Below are 15,394 nucleotides of genomic sequence, written 5' to 3'. Positions count from 1 at the left end.
GACCTGTGACGCTCATTTACGTCAAAAAACAAAAAAAGTTGAATAGCTGCTATTGTAGCCGTCTGTTTCCCGCCTGGCTGATGGGTGCGTTAACTTAAAGGCACCCTGTGGGATTTTCTTACAAACAAAAAAAGTTATTTACATTCAGTTTCTCACCAAAATGCATTGTGAGCATCCTTGGAAGTCTTACAAACACACTTAAAACATTTGCTAAGTACATTATCCTGCAAGTTCTGCATTGTTTACATCCATGTTTTCCATCTTCCTCTGCTTTTTTCTCTGCATTACTATTATTACTGCATTGCTATTCCTTGGTGCGTCAATGCTACTAACTGTCTGATCATTGTTATGTGAAGCTAGCTTCAGAAATATGAACGGAGCAACCCACTTCTTCCTGCGTGTGCATCTAGCATGATTAAAAAAACCTAGTACTTAAGAAAGCAAATGAAAACAGCCAACAATGAAGCATGTAAGTGATTTTATTTACAGTTAAACACTCCTGTAGATCTGGTCGCTGTGAATAAACTGTTATAAAATGTGATTTCTACAAAGGGCGAGTTAAAATGTACATGGCCCCAGATTCTGCAAAATCATTTATTTGTACAGTTTTGTATTTTTTTTTTAACCCAACAAAAAACCCCACATATGAATGGCAGCTTTTTCCAGCTGCTGACATCGAAGTCGATGCGTCCTCTCCAGAACCTGCCGGCTCGACGACATTTTCAAGCCGAAAGCAGTCACTTCACTTTTAAGTGCAACTTTTTCCAGTATTTATTTTCTCTGCCGCAAATCACACACATGGTCGACGTTCATGAGACCGTCGCGAGTCGAGAGTCCTCCTTCAACCATCGTGTCGGTCTGTCGGTCATCTCTTTTAACATACATGTGGAAATAATAAGCAATGCATGGTGACGGCCAAAATCCAGTTCTATCCAGAATTTATTTGGTCATACAGTCTTCAAAACCTAAACAGACCTTTAGCTTAGAATACGCAGAAGTCGACTTGCCAGGATTTACTTCACACACACATTTACAAACCTCACTATGTAAACATTTGCAAACATGATGAGATCTCTGTGTGTCCTTTGTTTTGCATTTTCAATATTAAAGCCTTCATTTACTTTCTGTACTTTTACAAACACTTGTGCATGTTAAACAGCTCATATCAACAGATGTCCCTCCCCTCACACCAACACAGAATATGAACTGCCTGTGTTCAGTCACTGCAGAGACAAAACAGCTTTAAAATGGTTTGTGCAAAATCACAATCTGGTCATTGATATGGTTTCAGTTTTGCCATTTCTGCATTTGTTCTGCATGAGAGTAGAGGATTATCTGCGTGGGGACGGCATCATGTTTCGATCAAAATGTTTGTACTGATGAAAAACAGTTTAACATGAGCTTACTGTACCTCCTAAATAGCTCACATACGTGTCACATTCACCCAATCAATCACACACATTCATACACTGATGGCCGACGGGTGCAATTTGGGTTTCAGTATCTTACCCAAGGACACCTGACATGCAGACTGGAGGAGCCAGAGATCGAACCGCCGACCTTCTGATTAGTTGTCAACACGCTTTACCTCCGGAACCAAGTTCTGTTCACCGCTATCCTACCATCTGTTACTGCATCGTTAGCATTTCCTTGGGGGATATCTATAAAAACAGCTGTGGCGTCTCTGCTGCACCATGGGCGTTTTACACAATCATAAAACCACAGAAGCCACCTTCAGGAGCAAGACTCAGAGCTCATCAGCACTCTGGCTGGAGTTTGCACCCTTCAACTGATATGGAAACACACTAACACTGTGTTCAGACTGCACGGTAAGAGCTCGACCACAGATTGTTTTTTTTATTGTACCACGGTGGGAAACGACAGATGATGCATTGACCTTTTTTTTTTTTTTTTTTTTGTTGCCTTCCACTGCAAATTCCACATGTTTGTTGACCAATAGGAGCACAGAGCATTGTTTAAACATGGCGGAGCGAAAGAGGAATGAAGTTTAATGGGGAGTTTTGTTTTTTCTTTTAGGCTTTTATGAACAAAAGACAACACACAGGGCAAGATTAGCACCAGGCACCAGCCGAGTTCTGGTAAAATATGAACGTGGCTGGAAGATTTTTGTTATTTACCAGCCAAACAAACAAAAAAACAAATCCATTGAGTGGCTCTTAAAAATCTGAATATTCACAAGTCATTAGGTCAGTAGAGCAAGATAATTTTCCCACAGATATCACGCCATAAAAAGAGGGCAAACTACGATTGATCTGATTATGACTCTAATCGCCTAATCTGGCACAGTAATCGTCGTAACAGACAGATCGTGTAGTCTGAACCCAGCGCAACAGAACGGTTCATTCAATACTGTCGCAGGCCGTACGCGTGGCTGCATTAACATTCGCATATAGTGTTGTGGAACCAGAAGCCGGTTTAACAGTTTGTACCACAGATGTAAAACTAAAGCACAAACACATTTGTGTAAAGAGGGATTGTTTTTGGGGAGTAAAACAGAAAAGAGGCAAAAACTAAAAAAAATTAAATCCAAGTTGCAACATACCACAATCTTACTTTAAGAACTGTAAACCTCCAATATGGCTGCCAAAACATCACCAGGTGCGTCTTTATCAGCGTCGACAGTGACCATGAACAGAAAAGTTATTTGGTTTTGTTTTTTTCAGAGCAGCTTCCGTATATTTAGGACAAACCATTCGTACTGTAGTGAGCTTAAATTCATCACTCAACTTGGGTAAAAACCATAGAAATTCATGTAAACGACACCTGGCGATCACAGGTAGGTGGGTGTGTCTCTCAACCAGCCTCCCTTCATCCAAATAGACAACAAGTTTAGTACGAAGACGATGAGAACAGGAACACTGAGATGTGCTTCGTTAACAAACTGGTGAAGAAAACTAAAAAAAGTCAATATGATGACGAAATATTTAAAGTTCAAAGAATGTTTTTGTAGACAAACCAAAAATATACGGTATTAGAACAAACGTTTACAGTGAAATGAAATGTAGAGCACTACTGGCAGCACAGCGGACATTTCAGATGCAGGACTAGCATTAAAGGCAGCTTTAAAAAAGTGGTTTTAAACATTTAAATTAGGGCTGCAAGTAACTACATTACTGGTTAATCTGCTGATTAGTTTGGCGATTTGTTGATTAATCATTTTGTTCATAATTCCCCACTGTGATAATTTACTGTCATTTACAGAAACCCTCCCTTTTGAGAAGCGTGCGTTTCACACTTGCTTGAATAATGACTTAAACCATTAATCAATTATCAAACTAGTGGTTGATTAATTTTCTGTGGATTGGCTGATCATTGATGCTCTAATTTAAAGCACAGAAACCTTATCACCACTTAACAACTGACACTAAATCCAGGTTCACTCCGGTTTAAACCGCGAGACGACGACCACAGGACACCATAAAACACTACGCCCGGCCAGAATAAAAAGAAAAAAAAGACTACAATAAATAAAGCTTACTTTGTATAAATAGAGTTCAAGTTAAAATATCGCTAATATTATTCACTTCATATGCTTTGTGACTATACAATATAAATGTTGCATTTAAAAAAAGATCCTCTACTGCTGTGTATTTACAGAACATTTGTATAATTTTCACAAGATTTCCAAAGAAACCAGGTGAGCGTCACTTTTTATGAACGTGTGAGTGAGTTTCCATCGTCAGTTAGTTGAGATGAAGTCTGTAAAACATTTTGTTGTTGTTTCGAGCTACATAACGCTGACACTTGTACCTTTTTGATCACTTAACGATACCAAAGTGCACAATCACAGTCTTCCAAAACAGGTTTCCTGAGCTCGCCTTAAAGCAATGACGTGGGCGGTGACAGTTAATCCAGGTGTGTGAAGGTGAGTGTTCACAGGTAAGGCTCTCCAAACGTCCTGCGGCACTCCATGACCCCCGTGCTGGGAGGACGGTCACAGTTATGGGTCAGCTTCACCAGGCTCGGCACGAGGCGATCATACGCCAACTTGTACTCACGATCGAAGGCGTCTGAGGGAAGACGAGATGGACGCCAACATTATCACAATCGCAGAAACATGTGGACAGTTCAAATTTACTATACTGTCTATAGTGTCTTTAAGCTCATTGTTTGTTTGTTTGTTGTTGTTTCCCCCCCCCCCCCAATCCCACAATTTCTGTTTCGGTTCACTCTCGTTAGCGTAGTTTTCCAGCCGCAACAGGAAAACTAAAAAAAAATATCCACTGCATACTTCCTGCTCAGCACCAAATCACAAGACCGCTGGTGAAAATAGCATTTGGCACAAAAGACCAAGATATTAGCTTAAAGGAGAGTGAATATTATGCTGAGTCTCATTTTGGATACTTCTGTTAGTCCACTTATAGTACACTGGGTACACTATGTACTTACCTGCGCAGTGCATCGACACAGCAGTTGAGTACTTACCGGGAAATGACGTGGCCAAACAATCAATTAATAATCAATTTAAATTAAATTCTTGCTCAATTCCCAAGTTTGTTTGTTTTTTTATTCAGAACTTAAAATTACATCATTATTATTATTATTTATATAGTAAATGAAAAACCTGATGTGACTCTGATGTAAAATCATTGTATGTGCAAAAACTCCTTTAAAGCTGGAATTTGTGACATATATGACATGTAGTCATTAAAACATAAATGACTTACCAATATCAATGTTGTCTTTTCCCAGAGCCACTAGAGAGAGAAAGAGGATGTCCCGGTACAAACTCCTGAGGAGGAGAGAGTCGAGCTGGTTTCAGACATTTCTTTAGATCAAAGCTGGATTTCAATTTGCTTTAAAAAAAAAAAAACCCACAATTTTCAATTATTCCTGTCAGTTATATTTCTGTTTTTACTCCTTCAATACAATAAACAAAATAAAGTTAGCTATATGCGATAGGAATAAAATTAATTTGGGTTAATTTAATATAGCTCTGTCACCAGAGAGTGCAACACAGTGTATTTAGCCAAATCCTGTAGGAAATATAAGTGGAACATGATTCAAAATTTAAATTACGTACAAAAGTATTAACATCAAAATATACTTTAAGTATCGAAAGTCAAAGTACTCCTTGTGCAGAATGGCCTATTTCTGGATAACGTATATTATATTATTGCATTATAATCACTGATACGCATAATTTTAATGTTGCAGCTGGCCAAAGTGGGGCTAATTTCAATTATTTTATATACTGCTGTGTTGCTTAATCTGTAATAAAAATGTATCTGATTTTATTTGTTAATAATATTTTGTATTGATGTGTGTGAATCTGTAAAGCAAAAGCAGCAAAATTGATCAAATAAATATAGTGGAGTAAAAAGTACAAATAATAAAAAAAATGTGCCTCCAAAATGTAGAGGAGTAAATATAAAGTAACCATAAAACTGAATTCCCTCAGAGTGTCAGACACACAATCCATTAGTCACTAAGAGGACCTTGTAGTGTCATATTTTCAATGTCTGGTTTACTCCGTGCCAACTACAATTTTAAAGGACTTTTAATCCTTTTCTTATTTTCTAAAATTTTTAGATTTGTATATTTTCTTCTTACCAACTTTTTGTTAATTTTTATATTCCTTTAAAGCCTTGATGTGCAAAGTGAGCAACTGAAACACAAACATTTCCCCTCTGGGATCAATAAAGTATTTCTGATTCTGAAGAAGTAAACATTACATTTATTAGCTGATACTTTTCAAGGAGTCGAGTGTTTGATATTGAAAGACAGATTTTTAGAGGAATACATATGCGGTGTGTCCTCACACACACACACACATTTCAAAATCTATGTTTTGTCCCCCTCACTTTTCTCCGCCGATTTCGGAGTTTGCTCATAGCCAAGTTGGTTTACTATGAGTGACTCAATCAGTGAGTCAGTCAATCACACTCTCCACATCAGACATAAACGGGTGAAACGCAGATCATGTAGGCCTATGGAAAACATGTGACACAACGCAAAGGTGGTCACACACAATTTAAGAGAGAAAAGAAGAGTTTGCTGGAGGCAGGTGCAGCAAAGTGCCTCAATATTACGGACTTTTCTTTTGTGCTGCTGTTATTACAGCCTACCTGAAGACAGTAGTGAGGACGCCTGCAGCTCAGCGGGTAGTAGTTTTCTTGGCCCGTTCCTTTTTTAAAACTGTACTTTTACTCTTTACTCCAGCATTTTCTTCTTTGGGCCATTAATCTACTTTAAATTTCGCTACATTTTCCATTCATAACTTAACCAGTCCGTCATCTGCATTTTGCTTCATTAACCAAAATGAGCTCATCCAGACTGTGTACGCGCTGTTGTGTACGCGCCAGGAGCCCTGGTGTCGGGCGCTTGTCACAGTTACAGAGCTAGACAGATGCAAACGTTTAGATCATCTGATCATCAAATCAAGCAAATACCTTTTCAGTTTAAGGCTTTATTGCTCCACTAATACAACTGAAATCCAGTGAGCTCACTCCATGGCTCTGGTGGCCTGTTGGAAAGCAGCCTGCGTCGCTCTTTAACAAGCGTGAAATACTGTAACTTTCTTATTTACGACGCATTAAAAGTGTATTTAGACGCTGCAGAGCAGATGAAGACTACACACTGTAACATCTGAGTCTGATGGTCACTGGACTGATTCAGATATTAACAGTATCCTGTTGTTGTCTTTCACATCGGTTACCATTTGTTTTATAGCAAAGTCGCCGGTGAAACTAATCTAGGCTTTCACTCAGCAGCTACCAGCTGTTATTTATTCAGGAAACAATCATTTTTGAGATGCACAGAGAGGGAAAATATGGGTGGATAAAACAGTCCTGCTTTACGCAGGACGCACAGCTTCCTCTATATGTTTACCTGATTCAACAACGAGCTGCTCCTGTGTTACTGCCACAATAATTCTTTGCGTTGTAAAGATTATATTCATAGATGCTTTAGGAATAATCAGATAGTGGCTGGGCAGCAAGTGTGATATTATTATATATCTTATCAATACCTTCATGGAGATTTAGCCATTTCTGTTTAAAACAATTATTTTTGAATTACAGCAAATTGCCTTCCCTTGAAATAACCACTGTTTTTTAACCTGATGCACAGCAGATGAAATATTATATAAATATATTATACTTTTACTTGAGCAAATGTTTTATGGGAGTAATTGTACTTTTAATTGAGTAAAGATTTACAGTACTGGCCAGCGCCCCCAATACTAGAGCTGACATGGGGAACATGAGACAGCAGAGATGAGGGCAGAACAGACTCAAAGCCAGCACAGGCCAAAGCACCAGTTTATGGTAAGATTAATGATGAGATGGCTTTTTTATTTATTGTATTCAAGGACTCAGCTGAGGTGATTACTTTAGGAGAGTAAGAGAGGTGTTTCTAGTTTTGGAAATGTATTTTAATGGCTCATTTAGTTATATGGTCTAAAATTCTGAAGAATGCAGGAGTAAAGGTCTCTAAAGACCCAGAGCCCTCGACAAATACTTCGTCTGGAGAGTGGGGCTGACCACGGACAAACTCCTGGGCCACTTTTTTGCCTCAGTCCGTGACTATCCTTGACCTTAAAAACTTGCTACGTGTCCATAAACAATTTAAAAGTAGTCAAAATGTTCACACAGAGATGAACATCCTACAGTATTTTAAGAGGAAGAGGTAGCTACATTAACTAACATGGTTTTTATGATATGTAGTCTGTTTTGTTGTAGTTATATTATACTCTGTCTCTCTGACTGTGCACTCTGTCACTTTTCAAAAGTGATTAGAAATGAGCATTTAAGTGCTTCATTTTTATTTATTTATTTTTTATTTATACGGGGGAGCATGCACCAGAACCCCCCCAGCATTTCAGCGTCCCCCCAAGATTCAAAGTTGCTTCTACGCCCCTGAATCTATGTATATCATGTACAGTATTGACGCGACCTGTTGACCCGCTGCTCTGCACAATCTGAGCGTTTACGTAGTAGTTTACACGCAGAAGAACCTCTACAATCATTTATTCCTTGCCTTTGAAACTGAATTGGTTTCTCCTCTTTCATAAGTAGCATAAGATTCCACTGTTTTGAAAGCTTTTACCAAGATTGTAGCGCAAAGAATCTGGATTCACAGTGACGACGTGAATAAGAGGAAATAAATATTGTATGATAAAGTGGAGTACTGTGTTATTATTATTCATAACCCATTATAGAAATTAAAATTCTACAAAATCTACAAGTTATTTTCTATTTGACTCGTTAAAAAATATCTTTAAATGTTTTTTTTTTTAATATAAAACACTTATAAAATACAAATAAACTTGCCTTGCATTGTAGGGAATAAATATGAATAAATATGACATGTCGGTGCAGACCTTTGCCGTTTGACCCCGAGCGTCTGGCCCAGCAGCTGCAGCAGCTGAGCCATCGGCCGGACCACGTCGTTCCTCTGGATGCTCTTCACCACACTCTGCAGTAACTCCTCGCTGAACGGCTTCTCCTCCTCAGACACCGGCCGGGACAGAGGGTAACCCACATCTAGCAAAACACACACAGAGATCAGCAGTGGACTCGTCATATTAGTGCAAATAATACAAAATGAGGATGAGGTTTTATCACCAACAGGTTTTCACTCAAATGAAAAGTACGTGGGGCTGAGTATATGTACTGTATGAAGCAATACAGTATGTTTAAGTATGTTTAATTAGATCTAAGACAATACACTTTAATCAGCTATACTTCAATTAGGTGAATAACAGCTTGGTATGTATGCATGTAGCAATGTAACCAGAATTATTTGATTACTATTTATATAATCCAGAGTCAAATACCTCTGATTCTATTTTCTGATTCTATTTTTTAAGTACACAATAGAAATAACACATATAAATAAATATATATAGAAATTAGTGTTTTATGTACTTTTCAATTCACACAATATAACATTACCTTTTGAACAATGTGAAACGCGAAAACGATATCTTGATTTGTTTATATAACATATTTAGAGACATGTCGGAACTTTTATACCGAACACAGAGAGTGTTATGGAGTGCTCTCGAAACACTAAATCAGAGAGCACTATGAACTATTAATTAGAGAGCAGTGTGCATTTGTTTTTCTCCATGACTTAGTTAACACAAGTTAACACTTAGTACATTACGTATAACGTTTTACCAAATCTGTGTTCCTGCCGTGAGCAAACAAAGATTAAAAACTGCTAAACTCGGCGTGTTTTTCTGTGGAAAGTTTTTACTTAACAAGCCAATAAGCCGTAAGACACGTGAGAGCTGACATTTAATTAAAACGCTGTTTAAATTACATTTAACAAAATGACACAATACACCTCAATTCACTAAATGTTATGCCGATTAGGCTGAATGACCAAATAACATCTGTTAGGTTAGCGTAATCAGATATTTCATTTTAATAGAATCCTATTGCTACTTCTATGGATCTCATTTTTTAATATATGCAGACATAAATAGGGCAGGCAAAGTTATATCAACAAAGTGCTGAGTCTTATAAATTATAATATTTATAGTTTTATAAGTTTAATATATTGTTTGGACCAATAAAAACTTACCGTACATAGTTTTGATAAAACAGCACTACAAATGTTTATTATGAGACATTTCTTAGTTTAAAGGTGCAACACAAATTAATAAATAATAGTAGTTCATATTAATTTGGTGGAATTTTAATGCGTTCATAATACTGGTGACTGAAAGGCGATGGAGTATTAAGTTATTCAGGAGCACGATGTGGTTGGTGTTCAGTACCCAGCCCTTTTAGTAATACAACACTGTCTATTGTTATTAGGCGCTGAATAAAAAATAAAAATAAAAACACAAGTGGAGAAACAACATTCACCAGAGATGCAAACCTACATTCAAATACAGAGCAGGGCTGTATTTGAGACAACGAAAAAATAATCTCTCTGTGAAAAATCACCATAAGATTCCACATCGCACAGAGACTTTCATTCCAAACACTGTGAAACCATGAAAGGTAGAGGCTGACTTTCCACAGACGACACTGCAATGCGTCAGGCAAAGAACACACAACAGAGGGAGATATAAGCAGGCCTCAGACACAAACAACAGGACTCATCTGTGGGAGTCTGCAGCAGAGAGGAGTACTCACTCTCTAACAACAGAGTACAATTAAGCCCTGGAAGACAGAGAGCAGACAGAGCCTGTTAGCACGAGGATTAGCTGGCTGCCTCCTCCATTAAGTAATCAATCGCTACACACTGAGTGAAGCAACAGACACTTTAGCACCAGAGTCTGTTCGTTCACAGTCATCTAAAATCCAGCTGGTCACATGATTAATTCTAATATCACACTGAAAACTTTTCTCTACTCTAAATAAATGAGTATGTGGGTGAGGTTTTATATTTCACAGTTTTTGCTTTTTAAACTGAGGCTTATTCTCATTCTCAACATTTGCAATAAAATAGACATTATGGACAGCAGGAATCACTAGGAATTTCCAGACAATTTGCAAAAGAAAATGCTAATGAATGCAGGTTTCCATCCACTGATGTTGTGTTAATATTAGGAGTCGAGTGCATCGAGATAAACAGCTGGTGGCAATAATTATCCAGTTGGGTGCCATTAAATCACAACAGGAGAAGTAATCAAAAGAGCTCCAGTCAAGGCTGAAAAAGTGGGAAACAACAACGTGATGGAAATATGGCATTTATATTTGTTACATGTATTTTCTGAGGAAGATTACAGTCTCCTATTCGTCTCACAGAGATCTGATGTTTTCATCTCCTCACTGACATTTAAGTCACATGCTTCATGGACCTCACGATTTATTCACTAAGCCCGTTTCCGTTGCACTTTGTCCACCTCAGCCAAGCATAAAAACATTTTGGTGACATTTTGAGGTTTTCCTTTTCATTCCCAGCGTTTCCACTCAGCTTTTTTTGAAAGCGCAAAATGAAAATGTTCATTAAAAACAGGTGGGTGGAAACACTGACAAGTGATCTAGTCCAGTGGTTCCCAAACTAAAACCACTGCACCCCTTCACAGGACATTTTATCTGTTATAACTATTTATAGAACTGTTCATATAAAAATCACATTACTTTTCAGTCACATGTGACATATGAAATTATTTAAGTGAAATTCTCACTTACTCAGAATAAAAAATGTTGTGAGTATGTTGCTGTGTGGATTTGCAGATCAATAATTGAACTTAAAATGAACAAAGAGGTAAAGTTAAATATGCTAATGATGTTTGTCTTCAAAAATTATATAACTTTTGAGGTGTACAAGGACAAACAAACAAAATTAAGCAAAACAAAAAAAGGTGCTCTGTGGTTCAGAGATGTTCAACAGGTACACAAAACATTTTCTTAATCTCAATCCACACATCCCCATTGTACACTCTCTTCATAGTTTTTGTTTTTATCCCCTTTTTCTGTTTCTTCTGCTGCTTTGAGGATCATTAAAGTTTGATTCCTCTGCTTCTTAAGACGTTTCCAAAACCTTATTCAGCAGCCGTCTGTACTCGTGTGAGAGTAAATCACTCGACTGCCTGCTGAATTTGAAACTGGTCTGACAGACGCATAGAGAGCAGCTTGACTCACTGTACGTGTTCCAGAGGATGTACAGAGGCTGGATTTGGTCCTGGTGCAGCTTGAGGTTGTCCCACAAGATCTGGATCAACACGTGTTTACTGTCCTCCGACATCCAGTGACGAGGAACCTGATGAGACACGAGAGAGAGAGAGGCACAGATCAGTCAAAAATTTTAATCAAAACACCAATTGCAACACAAGACTGTATTTCAAGAGTTATTTGACATAATCAGCAGCTCATTTGGATTTGCCGTATTTTTCTCTGACTGAATTGTTTTTTGGGGGGAGCACAGGGACACAAAATACAGGTGGAAAAACTTTTTGAAGGTGTTTTTAAAAGATTTTTAAAAGATTTTAAAGCAGTTAGAAATCTTGTTTTTTCTGACTTCCAGTGGTTTAACTTCTCACCTTGTTGCTGCAGTAATAGTATAAGTGTACTTTATGGTTTGTCAGTACACCGTCACCTCACTGAGGGGTGTGATAACAGGCGCAACAGACTCAAAATTTCCCCCCAGAAACAGTGTTTTTAATCGAACAACATGTTGTAACCTTGTTTAAAAAAGTGCTATGAAATTATTGTATGTTTTTGTGTGCGTACGCGCACGTCTGACCTGTGAGTCTCTGTTGCAGTGCTCAGAGGTGAGGATGAGGCCGGGCAGGTTGCTGGGCAGGTCCAACCGTCTGAAGTACCAGACCAGGTTCCAGTAGATGATGGGATGATGGTCCACCATGTCGGCCTCTGTGATCACCGGGTCGCCCTCGTTCTCCAGCAGACTCTCCAGCTCTTTCCACAGCACCAGCGGGCTCAGGTAGGGAACAGTCACCGGCTCCGGGTTGTGGAGCCGCCACTCCATGCTCAGTGGGTCCTGCATGGGATAAAAAAAAAAAAGTTTTCACTATGATTAGAATCAAATTCAGTAACTGTATTAAATATTGAAACGCTCTAACATAAGTGAAGTCATGTTGAGACATACTGCAGTTTCGTTGAGACGGCTGGGCAGGCTGCCTGACGTCGGCACACAGCGGTTGAGTCGGGACGCTTCGTCCAGAGGAACAAAGGCGCTGACGCTGCGAGCCATGTGCGCTCCGGGGGACAGCGCCCCCTGCCGGCGGTCTGTGGGAATGTCGATACCTTGAGCCCTGGCCGCTCGAGTCCTGAGGAAGACGCAGTGAGGACGGTCAGCTCGTAACACCAACATACGAATCAGCCCACGGTCACAACATTTAACAAATCACAAAGAGTTGCAACTTTCCTTTTGAGGGAAAACAGTGAATCGAGGTGTGGTATAGTTCTACTTTTTCACAGACAAAACAGAATCCAAATGTTTAAATCACATTAATAATATTCAGCAAAAACACACAACCGTAAATCACTTTTTTTCCCCTCCCTGATATCTTGGCGTCATGCATTCTTTATCCCTGTTGATCACACATTTCATAACCACTTGAGGGTTTTTATACAAGCACGTGGTCTCTCTGTCCAACACACACACACACACACACACACACACAGACACCTTTGTTAGGACCAGGTGCTGCAGATCATCTCACATCGCTCTTTTACTATGCAGATGGGGAGCATGTGGACGCAGCTACAGTAGGTTCCTACTTCAAAAGCATTGTGTAATCAGACAAACTGAAAGCTGAATGGAGATGTGAAAAATAATTCATACAGCACATCTGAGAATAGGTCAGGTTTACTACGTAAGCGCTGGAACTGTGATGATGACTGTCAGCACTGTGCTTCACACCTCATGTCAGCTGCTTTCTGGTTGTTTTTAATCCTCCCTGCTGCCTTCCCATCACACCAAACTCAGTCTGTAGAGAATAATCCTTACTAATATTGTCAAAACGAATCAGTCACTTGCTGACATTAAAATGGCATATAAACGGAATATTTGTCTTAATTTATTTACATTTAAACGCCAATTCGTTAATCTCTTATACAGAAAATAACACTTTTTAGATAGTTTAGCTGCCAAACTGTAAAACAATCATCTGACTAAAAGAAAAGATTTAGAAATTACATCAAAAAGATCAGAGATTGGATTTTCTGTATCTTATTCTGTGTTAGGGACATAATATTTAAACCAGGGGATGGCAGATAAGTCTGGCATCGTGACAATTTTTTTTCAAGCCGTTACATGGCGGGCCAGAACAAAGTCAAGTTATTTCAAATGCTTGTATACTTGTGAGCACGTTTAGCTCAGTAGGTACTGTGCGGGACTCCCATTTGAAAGGTTGTAAGATCGATTCAAACTAACTGCGGATGTTTTTTTCTCCATTGTTAAACAAATTGATTATAAGGACAGTTTTGCACATGCTCACAATAAAGCGTGTGCTGCATTGTGTGCGCATCCCGGCGTTTGATGAACCTATGGACGCTTATTTTCATTTTCCTGAGGAAATTCAATCACACGTTTACTGATGGCTTTTTCAGAGGTGTGTCAAACAAGCCGGAGTCTCTTTTGAATGTCAGGCTTTTATTTTGGAGGCACAATCACTTAAGACGAAGTGATTATGTGAGTAACTGTCTGTCATGACTGAGATCTATTTCAGCAACAGTCACTATCAATTTATTATTATTATTTTTTTCTTCTATCAAAGCAATTTGGCCAGATATTATTGGCCGCCTATTGCCGACCACTGGTTTAAACCTTGTAACAACAAATTCTGATTTTACATGTGGTATATTGTTTTACCTCAAATCATAATTGCTAAGTAAGTTAAGTTCAATTGTGGATGAATAAAATGCGATGCAGGTCCCTTCATATAGTTCATCCAATTTCAAACAATCATACAAAATACAAATGTAAGAATTTGATAAAACATAGACCACAACATACATTGTTATACAATTCAGTGTTGCCGTTATATATGGTATCCATTAAGCTTTAATGGTGGGAACAAAGTAAGTTTGTAAGATATTATGTTTGGGAGACAAAAAGGCTTTTGATTATTAAAAAAAGAGCACATATTCTGCATATTCACATGGTTTATACAATTAACATTCATGCCAGTAAGTCAAATTTGAAATTGGTGATTTGTGGTGAATAGAAGATGCATGATTCTGCCAATTTGCCAAAATTTCTGAAGATTCACAGTCGTCCAGGTCACAGTTATCCAAAGAAGGTTAAAGTCAAGGGCAACTGGACTTTGTTGAAGATACTAGAAGACATTTCGTCCCTCATCCAAAGGACTTCTTCAGTTCTGACTGACTGGCAGGGAAACTCAGCTATTTAACCTCAGTGGGGTCGTTTGCCAGGATCGTCGATACCGCTGGTTCGTTAGTGTTCCTGGTTGTTGTAACAACAGTTGTTATGGTCATTAGGACTACCGGAGGCCAAGACTGAACAACCATCGTTGGTATCTTCACCTGAGGCCAATAGGTTACGTTTGTTGAGTTTCCTGGGAAGTGATGACAGGACAGCATTGTAAGTGGGGGATAAGTGGTGGCGTAGACCCCCTCCCCTGTTCAATGACGGCTTCTCAACCCTGGTGTAGATGCTTCCTTGACACCTCTTTCAAACCATCCATCTTCTCTGTCTAAAATGTGCACCTGGTGGTCCTCAAACGAGTGTCCTCTGTCCTTCAGATGTAAGTAGACAGCAGAGTCTTGACCTGAGGAGTTGGCCCTTCTGTGTTGAGCCATGCGTTTGTGTAGTGGTTGTTTAGTCTCCCCAATATACAGGTCTGTGCATTCCTCACTGCATTGGACCGCATACACTAGATTGCTTTTCTTTCTTTGGGGTGGACCAGCATCCGTCTTAGTGTGTTCTTGGGTTTAAAAAACACAGGGATGTTGTGTTTGTTGAAAATCCTCCTGAGTTTCTC

At 38.8% G+C, this 15,394-nt stretch overlaps 1 protein-coding gene across 2 annotated transcripts in view; it reads right to left on the bottom strand.

The window, feature by feature from the left end:
- Nucleotides 1-461: 461 nt before the first annotated feature.
- LOC119889881 (C-myc promoter-binding protein-like) overlaps nt 462-15,394 on the bottom strand; it is a 79,266-nt gene continuing 64,333 nt past the window's right edge. For both annotated transcript variants that reach the window (XM_038700782.1, XM_038700781.1), the window contains exons 27-32: nt 12,535-12,715; nt 12,172-12,426; nt 11,571-11,688; nt 8,345-8,507; nt 4,689-4,753; nt 462-4,031 (exon numbers count right to left, since the gene is read on the bottom strand). In XM_038700782.1, the coding sequence (XP_038556710.1) occupies nt 3,895-4,031; nt 4,689-4,753; nt 8,345-8,507; nt 11,571-11,688; nt 12,172-12,426; nt 12,535-12,715 (919 nt within the window). In that variant the 3' untranslated portion in view covers nt 462-3,894. The remainder of the gene's footprint in view (nt 4,032-4,688; nt 4,754-8,344; nt 8,508-11,570; nt 11,689-12,171; nt 12,427-12,534; nt 12,716-15,394) is intronic.

Source organism: Micropterus salmoides, unplaced genomic scaffold (genome assembly GCF_014851395.1).
Source record: "Micropterus salmoides isolate LMB-PRFRI ecotype aquatic unplaced genomic scaffold, ASM1485139v1 Ms_hic_scaffold_6, whole genome shotgun sequence".
In the NCBI taxonomy this organism is placed as follows: Eukaryota; Metazoa; Chordata; class Actinopteri; order Centrarchiformes; family Centrarchidae; genus Micropterus; species Micropterus salmoides.
This window is presented reverse-complemented; position numbering and strand designations above follow the sequence as displayed.